At 49.7% G+C, this 12,723-nt stretch overlaps 1 protein-coding gene across 2 annotated transcripts in view; it reads left to right on the plus strand.

The window, feature by feature from the left end:
* Cyp11a1 (cytochrome P450 family 11 subfamily A member 1) overlaps positions 1-12,723 on the plus strand; it is a 31,482-nt gene that overhangs the window by 14,192 nt on the left and 4,567 nt on the right. Inside the window, exons 1-5 of one of the 2 annotated variants that reach the window (XM_006971514.4) lie at positions 1,648-1,966; positions 5,081-5,236; positions 9,160-9,359; positions 10,214-10,417; positions 11,920-12,077. In XM_006971514.4, the coding sequence (XP_006971576.2) occupies positions 1,707-1,966; positions 5,081-5,236; positions 9,160-9,359; positions 10,214-10,417; positions 11,920-12,077 (978 nt within the window). In that variant the 5' untranslated portion in view covers positions 1,648-1,706. Of the gene's footprint in view, positions 1-1,647; positions 1,967-5,080; positions 5,237-9,159; positions 9,360-10,213; positions 10,418-11,919; positions 12,078-12,723 lie in introns of those variants that run through there. The other variant, XM_042281016.2, reaches the window with a different exon arrangement.

Below are 12,723 nucleotides of genomic sequence, written 5' to 3' on the forward strand. Positions count from 1 at the left end.
ACTGTGTTAATGGGCCCAGTCAGTTGAGAGTCAGGTGACTACCAACCTGAATCAGTGAGACATGACAGACTGTTGTCCTTGCTGGGACCCAATGTAATGAATTTCTGTTCCTTCCCTGCCATATGCTAGTGACAACACAGAGCTTTTCAGGGCCACAGAGTTCCAGTTACCGCTGGCCCCCACATTCAGATTCACATTCCCCTCCCTCCCCTCTCCCTCCCTTCTCCTCCCTCCCCCCAACCCCTCCCATTTCTTGAGGTAGACTTTCAAATATCCCAGACTGGCCTCAAATTCATAGCCATGGGTGACCGTGAGCCTCTCAGGCAAGCATCATTGTGCCTGGTGCCTCCTGCCTTTTCTTGGCAGATGCGTCCTCTGCCCACAGTGACAATCCACTGTCCTTCTCACAGTACCTAAGGAGGGCAAAAGCTGCACCCAAACTTAGCTTGACTTTAACTCACTGAATTGGAGTTTTCTTTTAAAGACTCCCTGTTTTTCATAAGAAAAATAATCTGTTAGGAAAAAAACCCACAAATTTTTTATTAATCTTTTCATGGAATAACATTCAGTAAAATGAAAAACAAAAAACAAACAAACAAACAAAAAAACCAGACAAACAAACCAAGAGCTAGGCGTGTAGATCTCTGTAAGTTTGAGGTCAGCCTGATCTACAAAGCGAGTTCCAGGCTAGCCAGGGTTACATGGTGAGATCCTATTCAAATCAAAGACAAGGATATATGTAGCTCAGTGCGTTTTGATATACATAAGCATGAGCTGAAGAAAGAGCATGCTGAGCTGGATGTGGTAGAGTGCAAATGCCTATAATCCCAGTACTTGGGAGGAAGAGAAAGACAGGTCACCTAGGCAGGCAACACAGTAAGATCCTGTTTCAAAACAAAAGAAGAAAGACCATTTCTGGCACAGTGGTGCATGCATATAATCCCAGGACTCAGGACACCGAGGCAGCAGGATCTCAAAAACAAAATGAAAATAATAAAGCAATACTTGCTAGTCAGAGCACTTTCAGAGAACATGGAGTATGTTTTGTTTGACAAGGAGGAAAAAAAAAGAATTTCAAGGATATCAAGCTGTTCAAGATCAGCTAATAATCAACCGTTTGTAAGTTCTGGGGCCATGAGGAAGATATCTAGGGCCATGGGGTCAGCCCCTCCTGACCTGTGATCTCGGGCTATCGCTCATCTTACAGGATGTCTGTCAGCATCTGGACCCCACCTAGGGGCCAGCAGAAGGCCTCGCTCCTGTTAAACCGCAGGCAAGGCTAGCAAGCCCGGCCAGCGCCGAAGGCCCGGAGCGCAGGGTGGAATCCAGGCAGGGTGGAGAGCTAGCTGCTGGTCAGGAGGCCTAAGCCTCCTTTTCCTCCCCTGAAGGTAGAGATAGCAAACTTGCCTTTAAAGGTGTCTGGAGGATAGTGGTCTCAGGGACCCATAGGGTGGACACTGAGGTCAGATGCCTGGAGCCTGCTGTCTGTGTTTGCTTAGCCTGACTACAGACCTCTCAGACAGAAAGTTGGAAAGTTCTTCTCTGAGTTTGGGAGGGGCGGTGTGGGCCCAGCCCTTCGGAGAGGGAGGGGGGAGGTCAGCGCTCCATCTTCTCTCTTGGCCTTGAGCTAGTGGTTATAAAGTGTGGCTCTGGAGGCTAGGGGTGGAGGGAGGTGCTCAGCAAGAAGTGGCAGTCGCGGGGACAGAATGCTGGCCAAAGGGCTTCCCTTGCGCTCAGTGCTGGTCAAAAGCTGCCAACCTTTCTTGAGCCCTACCTGGCAGGGTCCGACGTTGGCCACTGGCGGGGGAGCTAGTATCTCTACTAATAGTCCTCGCCCCTTTAATGAGATTCCTTCCCCCGGGGACAATGGTTGGCTAAACCTGTACCACTTCTGGAAGGAGAATGGCACACACAGAGTCCATTATCACCACATGCAGAATTTCCAGAAGTACGGCCCCATTTACAGGTAAGCCTGGCAGAGGGCAGAGGCAGGTATGACGGGAGGCACAGGGCTCCAGGCCGGCTGCTCATTGTTCCTCAAAAGTTCTGCTTGGGGTCTTAGACTCAGGTCTGCCTTCTTCCATTTCTTCGAGGCTAGGGAGGGTGCTAAGAGAAGTACAGCCATCCCAGTCTCTGGCCCCAAGACTTCAGATTTCTGCTTTCACAGTTCCTTGTGGGAAGGGGTGTGAGCAAATGCACCCCCCCCCACTGCCTCCATTCATCTACTATCCCCCAGAGACCCTAAAAGACAAGTTGGCTGTCTCTGTCTTCAGGAGAGAGGTAGGTTTAGGTCACCTAGCTGCCGGCTAAGCTTCCACCCTGCTTCTGTGCCAACCTCAGCTCCAGGCCCTTTGGGACTCCGCAGTAACTGGTTTTGTTTCCTAAGCATCTTCTAGGAGCAATCACCTTGCAGTCCATGGCTTCTGAAACCTCAGGGTCTGTGGCCTAGCCTAGCTCAACAGTACTTGTGGTCAGAAGTCTGTAGGCTACTTATGGGTTTTCTCTAGGAGCCGCTTTTCCCTAGGAGACGGGAGGTGCTGCGGCTGGAAGCGAGCATTGAGGGCAGTGCATTTTATCTTCATGGCAGGATCCTTACCCTGTTTCCAAGCTGTCCCTTCAGAGCACCTTATTATCAGCCGTTCTCTCAGTCACTTCCGTCTGAGTGTTGTGCTGTGTCCCCTGAAGTTAGTGTTATTACTCCCACCCATCCCCATTTTCTGGAAGGAGAAGGGACTTACCAAGGTCCTCAGGTCATCAGGCCGAAGCCAGTACTGGGAATCCAGTTGTGCAACACCTTGCTCCACAGTCAGAGTGATGCTGTAATTTATGGACTAGAAGGTAGCGAACGGAATAATGAAGTCTCTTTGCAGTCTTTGGAGAACGGCTGAGAAGATGCAGGGAAGCCGGAATGAATAATTTGAGATCGCATCCACCCTTCACTTATATGGTACTTGAGTAACACTAAGAATGTGACTACTGCATATGTCCTGTGGAGTTGTTTCCCCAATGCACAGAAAGAGTTTGCCTCTTCTCTCTTTAAGACAACGTAAAACAGCAGTTCAGTAGTCCAGGGTGTACGGACAGCTACGTTTGGAAGACAGGCTTTAAGTGAGCCTCCCTGCCCTTAGATACCATGTTCTGATGAGCATCTCTCTTTCGGGGATTCTGTTGATGTCAGATCATTGCCTTGGGCTCAAGTCTCAGAACTGAGACTAATGATCCTGACGGCATTTCAAGGCCTTTCAGGCTGTAGCAAATATGGGACTGGATAGAGGAAGCTGGAAAAACACTGAAGGGAGTTCTCTAGAGGCCATGGACAAGCCGAGGAAGGCCATGGCTCGTGAAGGTGGGCCTGGGCTTAGACTCTGACAGACGTAGTGCTCTCCAAGGGGGGATGAGGGGGGATGGAGAAAAGAAGGAGAGGGAGGAGAAATTAGGAGAGAAGGAGAAGACACACACACACACACACACACACACACACACACACACACACACACACACGGGGCGGGACTTGAAGTAGGGTGCTGAAATGATCAGAGAGGGAAGGAGCCAGAGCTAGGAAAGAGGGAAGAGAGATGAAAGGACAGAGATAGAGAGATAAAGAGAGGGAGAAGGAGGGAGGAGAGGAGAGAGAGGAAGAGGAGATAGGAGGGGGAGAGGAAGAGGAATGAAGGAAGGGGTGTCAGGCAGGGAGGGAGCACAACCTGACTCGTGTCCTACGTTTGTAAGATACTTGTTTCCTTAAAATCTAAATTCAGCGAATCTTTCTTAGGCAAAAGGTGGGTATAAATGAGAGGCATACTCTCCTGTGGCTTTGTAGAAGTTGCGTGTGTGTGTGTGTGTGTGTGTGTGTGTGTGTGTGTGTGTGTGTGTGTGAGAGAGAGAGAGAGAGAGAGAGAGAGAGAGAGAGAGAGAGAGAGAGAGAGAGAGAGAGAGAAAGGGAGGGGAGAAGAGGGAGAAAGAAGAGAGAGGAGAGAGGAGAGAGAGAGAAAGAGAGGGGAGAGAGAGAGAAGAGAGAGAAGAGAGGGGAGAAGAGGGAGAGAGAAGAGAGAGAGAGGGGAGAGAGAGAGAGAGAGAGAGAGAGAGAGAGAGAGAGAGAGAGAGAGAGAGAGAGAGAGATATGCAGTGTATTGCCCGAGAGCTGGGGAGCTAGATTCTGACATCAGGAGCACATCTGCAAATCTGCAAGACTGGCTTCTCTGGGGTCACTCTACCCAGCTGTTAGACCAGTCCTCTCACCTAGTCACCGAGTCATCTTTTTCATGTCTCTGGTAGAATCTGGTTTTATAGGAGGACACCGGGTCGTACGTACGTTGGGTGTCACTGGAGGCTGTCTGCAAAGCGTTCTGTGGTCCCTGTCACCCGTCATCTTCATCCATCGTTGGGCCTTGACATCTTAACTGCAGTTCCTCTTGAACAAAGATGTAGTTGAAATTTGTCATTCGGTGTACGTGTCTGAAGGGGAGATGGGTGCACAAGAGGGCAGCTACCCCTGGAGGCCAGGAGAGGGTGTTGGATCCCCTGGAGCTATCCAACATGGGTGCTGGGGGCCCAGCAAGAGTGGGATATGCTCTTAATTCCCGAGTCATCTCCTCAGCCCTGAAGTCTTACCTTCAGGGTCCCATCTGACTCCCGGAGCAGGATGTCTACTCTGAGGTACAGTTCTACAGGGGTCCTCTAGCCTGGAACATGGGAGAGGCAGGACATGCACTGCAGGCTGACGTGGAAGTGTGCCAGCAGGACAAGAAGATTCAGCGTGGAATAGACATGATTGTAAAGAGAAGGTTTGGGAGGGGGGTGGGGCCGGTCCTGGGGTATGCTGTGTGATGCAGGATAGTGTCCACGAAGCTGTCCATCAGGAATGGTCACAATGGTCATAGATGCATGTGTCACGTTCGGCTCTTCAGCAGCCCCGTGGGACAGATGGCATATTCATCTCCATTTCACAGACGAAACTCAGGCTCAGCAAAGTGAAGGTCCCAGCCAGAAAGCTGTGTACCCGTCGTGTGGAGAGGCCTGGCCGCCTGGGATTTTCACGGCTGCTTCAGTTCCAACATCAGCCTCTCTCTTGTCTTTCTAGGGAGAAGCTTGGCAACATGGAGTCGGTTTATATTTTGGACCCTGAAGACGCAGCGCTGCTCTTTTCATGCGAGGGTCCCTACCCGGAACGATACCTCGTGCCCCCCTGGGTCGCCTATCACCAGTATTACCAGAGACCCATTGGGGTCCTGTTTAAGTGAGTTCTGAGTGAACCGTGTGTGTGTGTGGAGGGTGTTGGAGGAGAATGATAGGGAGAGAGTGGGTCTCCTCATCTTCCTGTTCCATAATGATGGTGATGGTGGTGATGGTGGTGGTGGTGATAGAGAACTGTCCTGCCAGCTTCCAGGGCAAGGACAGGCTGAGGTCCTTCACGGCGAAGGACTTTGCAAAGTTCTCACTAATTGCTTTAAGTGTGAAGTGCCACTTCGTCAAGCACCCGCTGAGTACCGGGCCTTGTGCCAGGTGTTGGCAGTACTGGGGCAAGTGAAGTGGGGGCCTGACAGCCTGAAGGAGCTGTGAGAGGCAGCGGAGCCCATCATTGAAATGTAGATACTGTTCTCTACCAAACTGCTTATTTATGGCTGGGGTCAAACCTCAGCTTGGGCTCAGGTCCTGAGGCAGGGAAGGGGTGTTGGCACAAGGAAAATTTCTGACCACCGAGTGGATTACACTCAAGTGGCCTCGAGTAGCTTGAGTCATCTTTATTTATGAAAGCCCCATTGTTCCCCTTTCTGATTCCCCATATACATTTTTGCATCCCCACATAGCCTTATTCTAGACACAGAATTCAGCATTTTTGCAGGCTTAACTATATATCGAGCCAGACACATCCTACTCTGCAGCACTTACATCAGCTGGCAGCTACTGAGGTTACAAAGTTTAAAAGTAATAGATGTGGGCACAATGCTTTAAGGGCAATATTCAAACCCAGACAACTCTTTCATGTCTGTAAGATATGCTTTTATTTGGTTCCCTTTTCTACAAGAGGGTTCCATGTCTCAATCTCTCTGTAAAAGGCAGACCTTAATAAAGCACTCTTTTTCCCATCTCACTGTACCATACATCTTCCACCAATATAAGCTCCTATGTATGGTAAAGATGGATCTATCCGTCCTACATTTTGCATTGTGTTTTTTCCTCTTGGAGCATGCCAGATTCTACCAATGATTCTATGCTTGGTGTCCAGGGAACTTACTCTCAACAGTTGGCACTATGTGTATTCCTGAGGCTTTCTCCCTAGTCTGTGTATGCATGCCCTGCTCTCCTTCCTAGAACTGTGAGACATGGTTAATGTTCCAGGTCTTGTTTTCTCATGTGTACCTATCTCCATTGAACCAGAAAAGTTCTCAGGATTGGGAGTTGTAGTTAGTAATTCCAAATAAGAGATCTGAGAAACATTAGCTCCCTGATGAATTTTAGGGGAAAATATTTGAGAAAGAGCAGAATTTCCAGGGAAAATTATAGCTATTGCATGTGTGACCGACAAAGTAAAACTAAAAGCTGCTCAAAGAATCAGTAATATAATGAGAGAGAAAAGAGCCTGCAAGCTGTATGAACTTTGCGAATTCCTACGCTGTTCTGTGAACTACTGGTCCTTGCCAAGTGAGAGTTCTTTTCCTCAGGTGACTTGCCCGGAGGAAACCCACTGGACAGGTAGTCATATGTTGATCTGAGACTAGGCTGCATGGTTCCTGACAATATATGTGTACACACACACACACACACACACACACACACACACACACACACACACACAGAGAGTTTCTTTACATAGTCTAGAACATCTTAGAAGTCACTATGTAGACCAGGCTGGTCTCAAACTACAGACATCAACCTTCCTCTGACTCCCTTAAAGATTTAAAACATGTGCCACCATCATTGGAAAATTAAAATGTGACTAGATCAAAGGCTGGCAAGGCCCTGGAGCAGCTGATGATCTTGTCCACTGTGGTGGAAACATAAACCAGGTCTCAGCCTGGTGATGGTGGCTCACGCCTTTAATCCCAGCACTTGGGAGGCAGAGCCAGGCGGATCTCTGTGAATTCAAGGCCAACCTGGGCTACCAAGTGAGTTCCAGGAAAGGCACAAAGCTACACAGAGAAACCCTGTCTTGAAAAACAAAAATCAAAAAACAAACAAACAAAAAAACATAAACCAGGTCTCTGTGTGGACAACGCTTGGATCTTATTTCCTGAGACTTGACTATTCCCAGAGCCATGATGGCTGTGATTACTTTAGTGTTTCTAACTTTAGAGACATATGCCATAGAGTATTTCTCCCAGGGGACATAGACTAGAATGTTCTCCTGTGAGAAGACATAAGAAAGCACAGAAAAAAGCCGGGCGGTGGTGGCGCACGCCTTTAATCCCAGCACTCGGGAGGCAGAGCCAGGTGGATCTCTGTGAGTTCGAGGCCAGCCTGGTCTACCAAGTGAGTTCCAGGAAAGGCGCAAAGCTACACAGAGAAACCCTGTCTCGAAAAACCAAAAAAAAAAAAAAAAAAAAAAAAAAAAAAAAAAAAAAAAAAAAAAGAAAGCACAGAAAAGCCAGGAAGCCTCCTAGATGGTTGAGAGGATGGTGGACGAGAGAAAAGTGGCATATACCAGCCATCATGTATGAATCCAGGTCCACAACAGAACTGTCCTGAAACGTAAAACTGAGTGGAGGAGGCAAAGGGCCCCCAAATCTGACAGGGGTTTAAAAAATCTGGAAATAATTGTGCATTCTCTTTAGTACTTTTTAGGAATATATGTAGATTCAGTAAAACTATACATAAAATAGGGGCCAGGGATTCAGGCTGGGGGCTCCCCCAGCGGTGAAGACAGCTATGGGATGGCAAGATGGGTTGGGGCCATGAGTTTATACATCTTTGCCCCCAAACTCTAAACTTTTCTTTAAAAAGTTTTTATTCTCATTTTTTTTTATTAAGAGATTTTCTATTCATTTTACATAACAACCTCAGATTCCCCCATCCTCCCTCCTCCCACCCCCCAGCCTTCCCCCCAACCCACCCTCCATTCCCACCTCCTTCAAGGCAAGGTCTCCCCTGGGGAGTCAGCAGAGTCTGGTACACTCAGTGGAGGCAGGTCCAAGCCCCTCCTCCCTGCACCAAGGCTGAGCAAAGTGTCTCACCATAGGCACTAGGCTCCAAAAAGCCGGCTCATGCACTAGGGATCCCACTGCCTGGGGGACCCCTAAACAGTTCAAATTCATGTATGTGTGTGTATGTCTGTGTGAGTGTATATGCCATGTGTATATAGGTGCCCCTAGAGGCTAAAAGAGGGCATCGGGTTCTCTGGAGTTGTTATAAGTGGTTGTGAGTGCCCTACAGGGGTGCCGGGAACTAAATGTGGTTCCTGTGCAAGAGCAGTAAGCCATCTTGCCAGCTCACCACAGCATTCTTAGAAAACAAACTCCCAAATTAGGAAAAGAGCTCTGCATAGGTTGATTTTTATGTGTGACATGAATTGTGTGTTTTTTTTATATAAAAATTACATTTATGTGTGTACATACATGTGTATGCGTGTGGACCATTGCACATGTGTAGAAGTCAAAGAGTCGTGTCTCTCCTGACACCATGTGAGTCCTGGGACTTGGACTCAGGCCTTCAGGCTTAGTGGTGAACACCTTTACCTGCTGAGGCTTTGCGCTGTTCCTAAACTCGGGGTTTTAATGAAATGATTCTGAGTAGCTGGGATCCCCAACACAGCGAACACTCAGACACTTTGGGGCGGAAAGGTCCGTCAGCTTCACCCGTGTGGGAATGAGAAAGATGACGTAGAGGGGCCTTCAATGGCAGAGTTGTGCAAGGACCAGAAGGCAGCGGAATGTGTGGAAGATGGACTTAGAGGGGGCCCACTGAGGGTTACTTCAAGGGAGATAAGAGTTTCCGGTTCTTGGTGGTGGCAGCAGTCAGGCTTTGGTCTCTGTCACCGTCTCTCCTCCTCTCCTAGGCCAGGCAGGCCAGGGAGGGAGGAGGAGACAACAGTGAATGTTGGGGGTGGGGGTTGAGGGGGGGAAGATGGTGATGTTGCCTGCTCTGAAAGCTAGAGAGTCTAGCTAGTGCCTCTGTGCCAGGCCTGGGGCCTGTGACCATGAGGTGGGACGTGTGTTTCTCTAGGAGTTCGGAGGCTTGGAAGAAAGATCGAATTGTCCTAAACCAGGAGGTGATGGCGCCAGAAGCCATCAAGAACTTCGTGCCCCTGCTGGAAGGTGTCGCTCAGGACTTCGTCAAAGTCTTGCACAGACGCATCAAGCAGCAGAGCGCTGGAAACTTCTCGGGGGACATCAGTGATGACCTGTTCCGCTTTGCCTTCGAGTGTAAGGGTCTTGCCCGTGGCTGGCTGGGGAGCCAGCCAGTTGCGTTGATCAGCTTCTTGAACATGCCCCACGGTCGGCCACTCAGGGGGCAGCCAGGTCCCTCTTATCTGACATTTATGTCGGGAGGGTCCCCAAAACATAGGTCCTCCATGCCACCGTCCTCCAAAAGCCAGAGCTTGGTCTGGTCCTTCCTGCTGCATGTCTCCCTCCCCTAGAAACAGACCTCTGAAGTTGAGCAGGAGGGAGGAGGCCTTCATGGTTGATCTGAGCTGGGTGGTGAGGGACACCTAGAAGTTATCCAGACTGGGTACGGACGTTAAGGCAGCTTCGACCAGGGAACAGTGCATGCGTATGGCTTAGTGGCGGTCATGTGGCACCTATAGACTTGGGGTACCCTGGGCTTGGTATGAAGCTGGCATTCAAATTCTTCACGTGGTAGGTGAGAAAACTTGAAAGTGATTGTGATATTAGCCCCAGCCAGATTGAGTCCTGGGTGACTCAGAGACTGATATCCCAACTATCCCAGCTCATGTGTGATGCTGTGAATCCAGACAATTACAAGGGGGAAATCCCCCTTGGACAGTTCCATCCTGGCTCAGGAGGAGTAGTACATGCTTCCTCCAAAAGCATCCTTTTCAGGACCTCCCTTACATCCCTCTGAGGGACCTGAATGCCAGCCAGGAGGGCAGTCTTCTTTCATCCCTTGGGGCTGGGGTCTCAGTTTCTTTGCTGGAGGAAGCTAAGGACAAGGGAGCGTTCCTGGGTGTGGCGGGCATGGGTGGAGAGGATTCTGGGAGCTGAGGCTCTCAGGTGGCTGGGTGGGAAGGGGTCCTCAGCCTCAGCTCCTACCGCAGCCATCACCAGTGTTGTATTTGGGGAGCGCCTGGGGATGTTGGAGGAGATCGTGGACCCCGAGCCCCAGCGGTTCATCGATGCCGTCTACCAGATGTTCCACACCAGTGTCCCCATGCTCAACCTGCCTCCAGAACTCTTTCGACTCTTCAGAACTAAGACCTGGAAGGACCATGCGGCTGCCTGGGATGTGATTTTCAATAAAGGTGAGGACGCCTCTGGCAGTACTGAGGAAGTGGACTCACCTGACAAAGGGTGCATCTAGCTGGGTGCCTGGCTTCAGGCTGCCTCTTTGTTTCAAGATTAGTCAAGGGGCACTAATTTACCATTGAGGAAAATCCCTGGTGAGCAGGGATGAGTGTCAGGACTGGAGGCTGACTATTGGAGTTTTTTTTTTTTTTTTTTTTTTCCTGGAGAAGGGGGAGTAAAGATGTTCAAGATGTCCCTTAAAAGAGCTCATGACTAGGGGCTGGAGAGATGGCTCAGCAGTTAAGGACACTTACTTGTCTTAGAGCAGATAGGAGTTTGAATTCCAGGACTCACATTAGGAGACTCACAACTTCCTGTAACTCCAGTTCCAGGGGATTTGATGTACTCTTCTGTCCTCCACCGGCCCCTACACTTATATACACAGACACAGACACAGACACACACACAGACACAGACATACACACACACACACACACACACACACACACACACACACACACACACACACCACACCACATGATAAATATACATGTATACTTCATTTTAAAAAATAAGCACTTAAAAAACCCTTTTAAAAAGGTGCTCTTTATCTATAGAGTTGAGGGCTATGTCTGAGCCATAGCTGTCTGGGTGATGGGAGGCTTGGGGAGAGGGCCAGATGTGTTGAGAAGGGCAGGTTGGATGGATAAAGCTGACTGGGGTGTGATGGAATCAAATGTCACCTTGGCCATCAGTTCCTGTGTAATCCCGGGCAAGCAACCCTCTCTGTCCAGTTGGTAAAGCTTGCAAATGTGGAGCCCTGAGTTCAATTCCCAGGACTCATATTGCTTCATAGTGGTGCTTGTAGGGGCTGGGAGGCTGAGACATGTGGGTTCCTGGGGTTCACTGGCCAGATACCCTAGACACTTGGTGAGCTCCAGGCCAATAAGAGACCCTGCCTCAAAGAAACAAGGTGGATGGTGTCTGGGGAGCAATAGCTGAGGTTGTGTCTTACCTCCACACCCATGTATGCATGCTCTCTCTCTCTCTCTCTCTCTCTCTCTCTCTCTCTCTCTCTCTCTCTCTCTCTCACACACACACACACACACACACACACACACAGTGGGGATGGTCATGAATTAAGCGACAAGGGCTGGAGAGATGGCCCAGTTGTTGAGAGTACTGGCTGCTCTTCCAGAGGTCCCTGGTTCAATTCCCAATCTACATGGTAGCGCACAACTGTGTGTAACTCCAGTCCCAGGGGATCCAACACCCTCCTCTGGCCTTCATGGGCGTTGCACACACATGGTGCCCAGACATGCATTACACAGGCAAAACACAAAGTGCAGAGAACGTAAGAGGGATTAAATGACAAACCAGACATGAAGGGGTTAGTGCAAACCAGAGGCTTAGGAAAATGGCTGTCTACCAAGAGGGGTTCTGGAATACTAAGCCCCTCCCACCCTCCCACCCTCCCACCTGCAGGGAGCCTCACTCTGTTCTTCCTCCCGCCCCACAGCTGATGAATACACCCAGAACTTTTACTGGGACTTAAGGCAGAAGCAGGACTTCGGCAAGTACCCTGGTGTCCTTTATAGCCTCCTGGGAGGCAATAAGCTGCCCTTCAAGAACATCCAGGCCAACATTACAGAGATGCTGGCAGGAGGGGTGGACACAGTAAGTGCTGTGGGGCCCGGCCTCCTGGGTGCCCACGTGCTCCCTTCCCCCACTGCCGCTCAATATGGGGGTGGGGGGCGGGGGAGGCCTGGCACTCCTGCAGGATACGCTTCTCTTCTCTCGGTGCCAGGCCCTAAATAGTAGTCTCTTAAAGGGTGAGGTCAAAGTTCTGTCGTGAACCAAACACCGTTCGCCACCCATAGGGCAGAATCTGAGACATTCATCTGTGACCAAGAGGGAATAACAGGGTTCTGTTATTCTCCTCTCATAGAGTTTTGGTTGTTTTTGAGATGGGGGCTTCCGTAGCCCAGGGTGGCTTTGAACTGACTATGTAGTCGAGGATGACCTTGAACTCTTGATCTTTCTGCCTCCGCTCCCTAAATATGTGGATTGCAGGAGTGCTATTACCGTGTTTGATTGAATAAAAATTTGACTTTTTTTTTTTTTTTTTTTTTTTTTATGTGTATGAGTGTTCTGCCTGCATGTATGTCCGCACCATGTGGGTGCCTGGTGCCTGAGTGGGATAGAAGACGGTGTCAGATCCCTTGGGACTGGCATTACAGCTGCAAGCCACCCTCGGGGTGCTCAGATTGAATCCAGGTCCTCTTAACTGATGAGCTGTCTCTCCTGCCCATGATTAACTTCA

The sequence above is a fragment of the Peromyscus maniculatus genome, chromosome 7 (genome assembly GCF_049852395.1).
Source record: "Peromyscus maniculatus bairdii isolate BWxNUB_F1_BW_parent chromosome 7, HU_Pman_BW_mat_3.1, whole genome shotgun sequence".
NCBI classification, from domain to species: domain Eukaryota; kingdom Metazoa; phylum Chordata; class Mammalia; order Rodentia; family Cricetidae; genus Peromyscus; species Peromyscus maniculatus.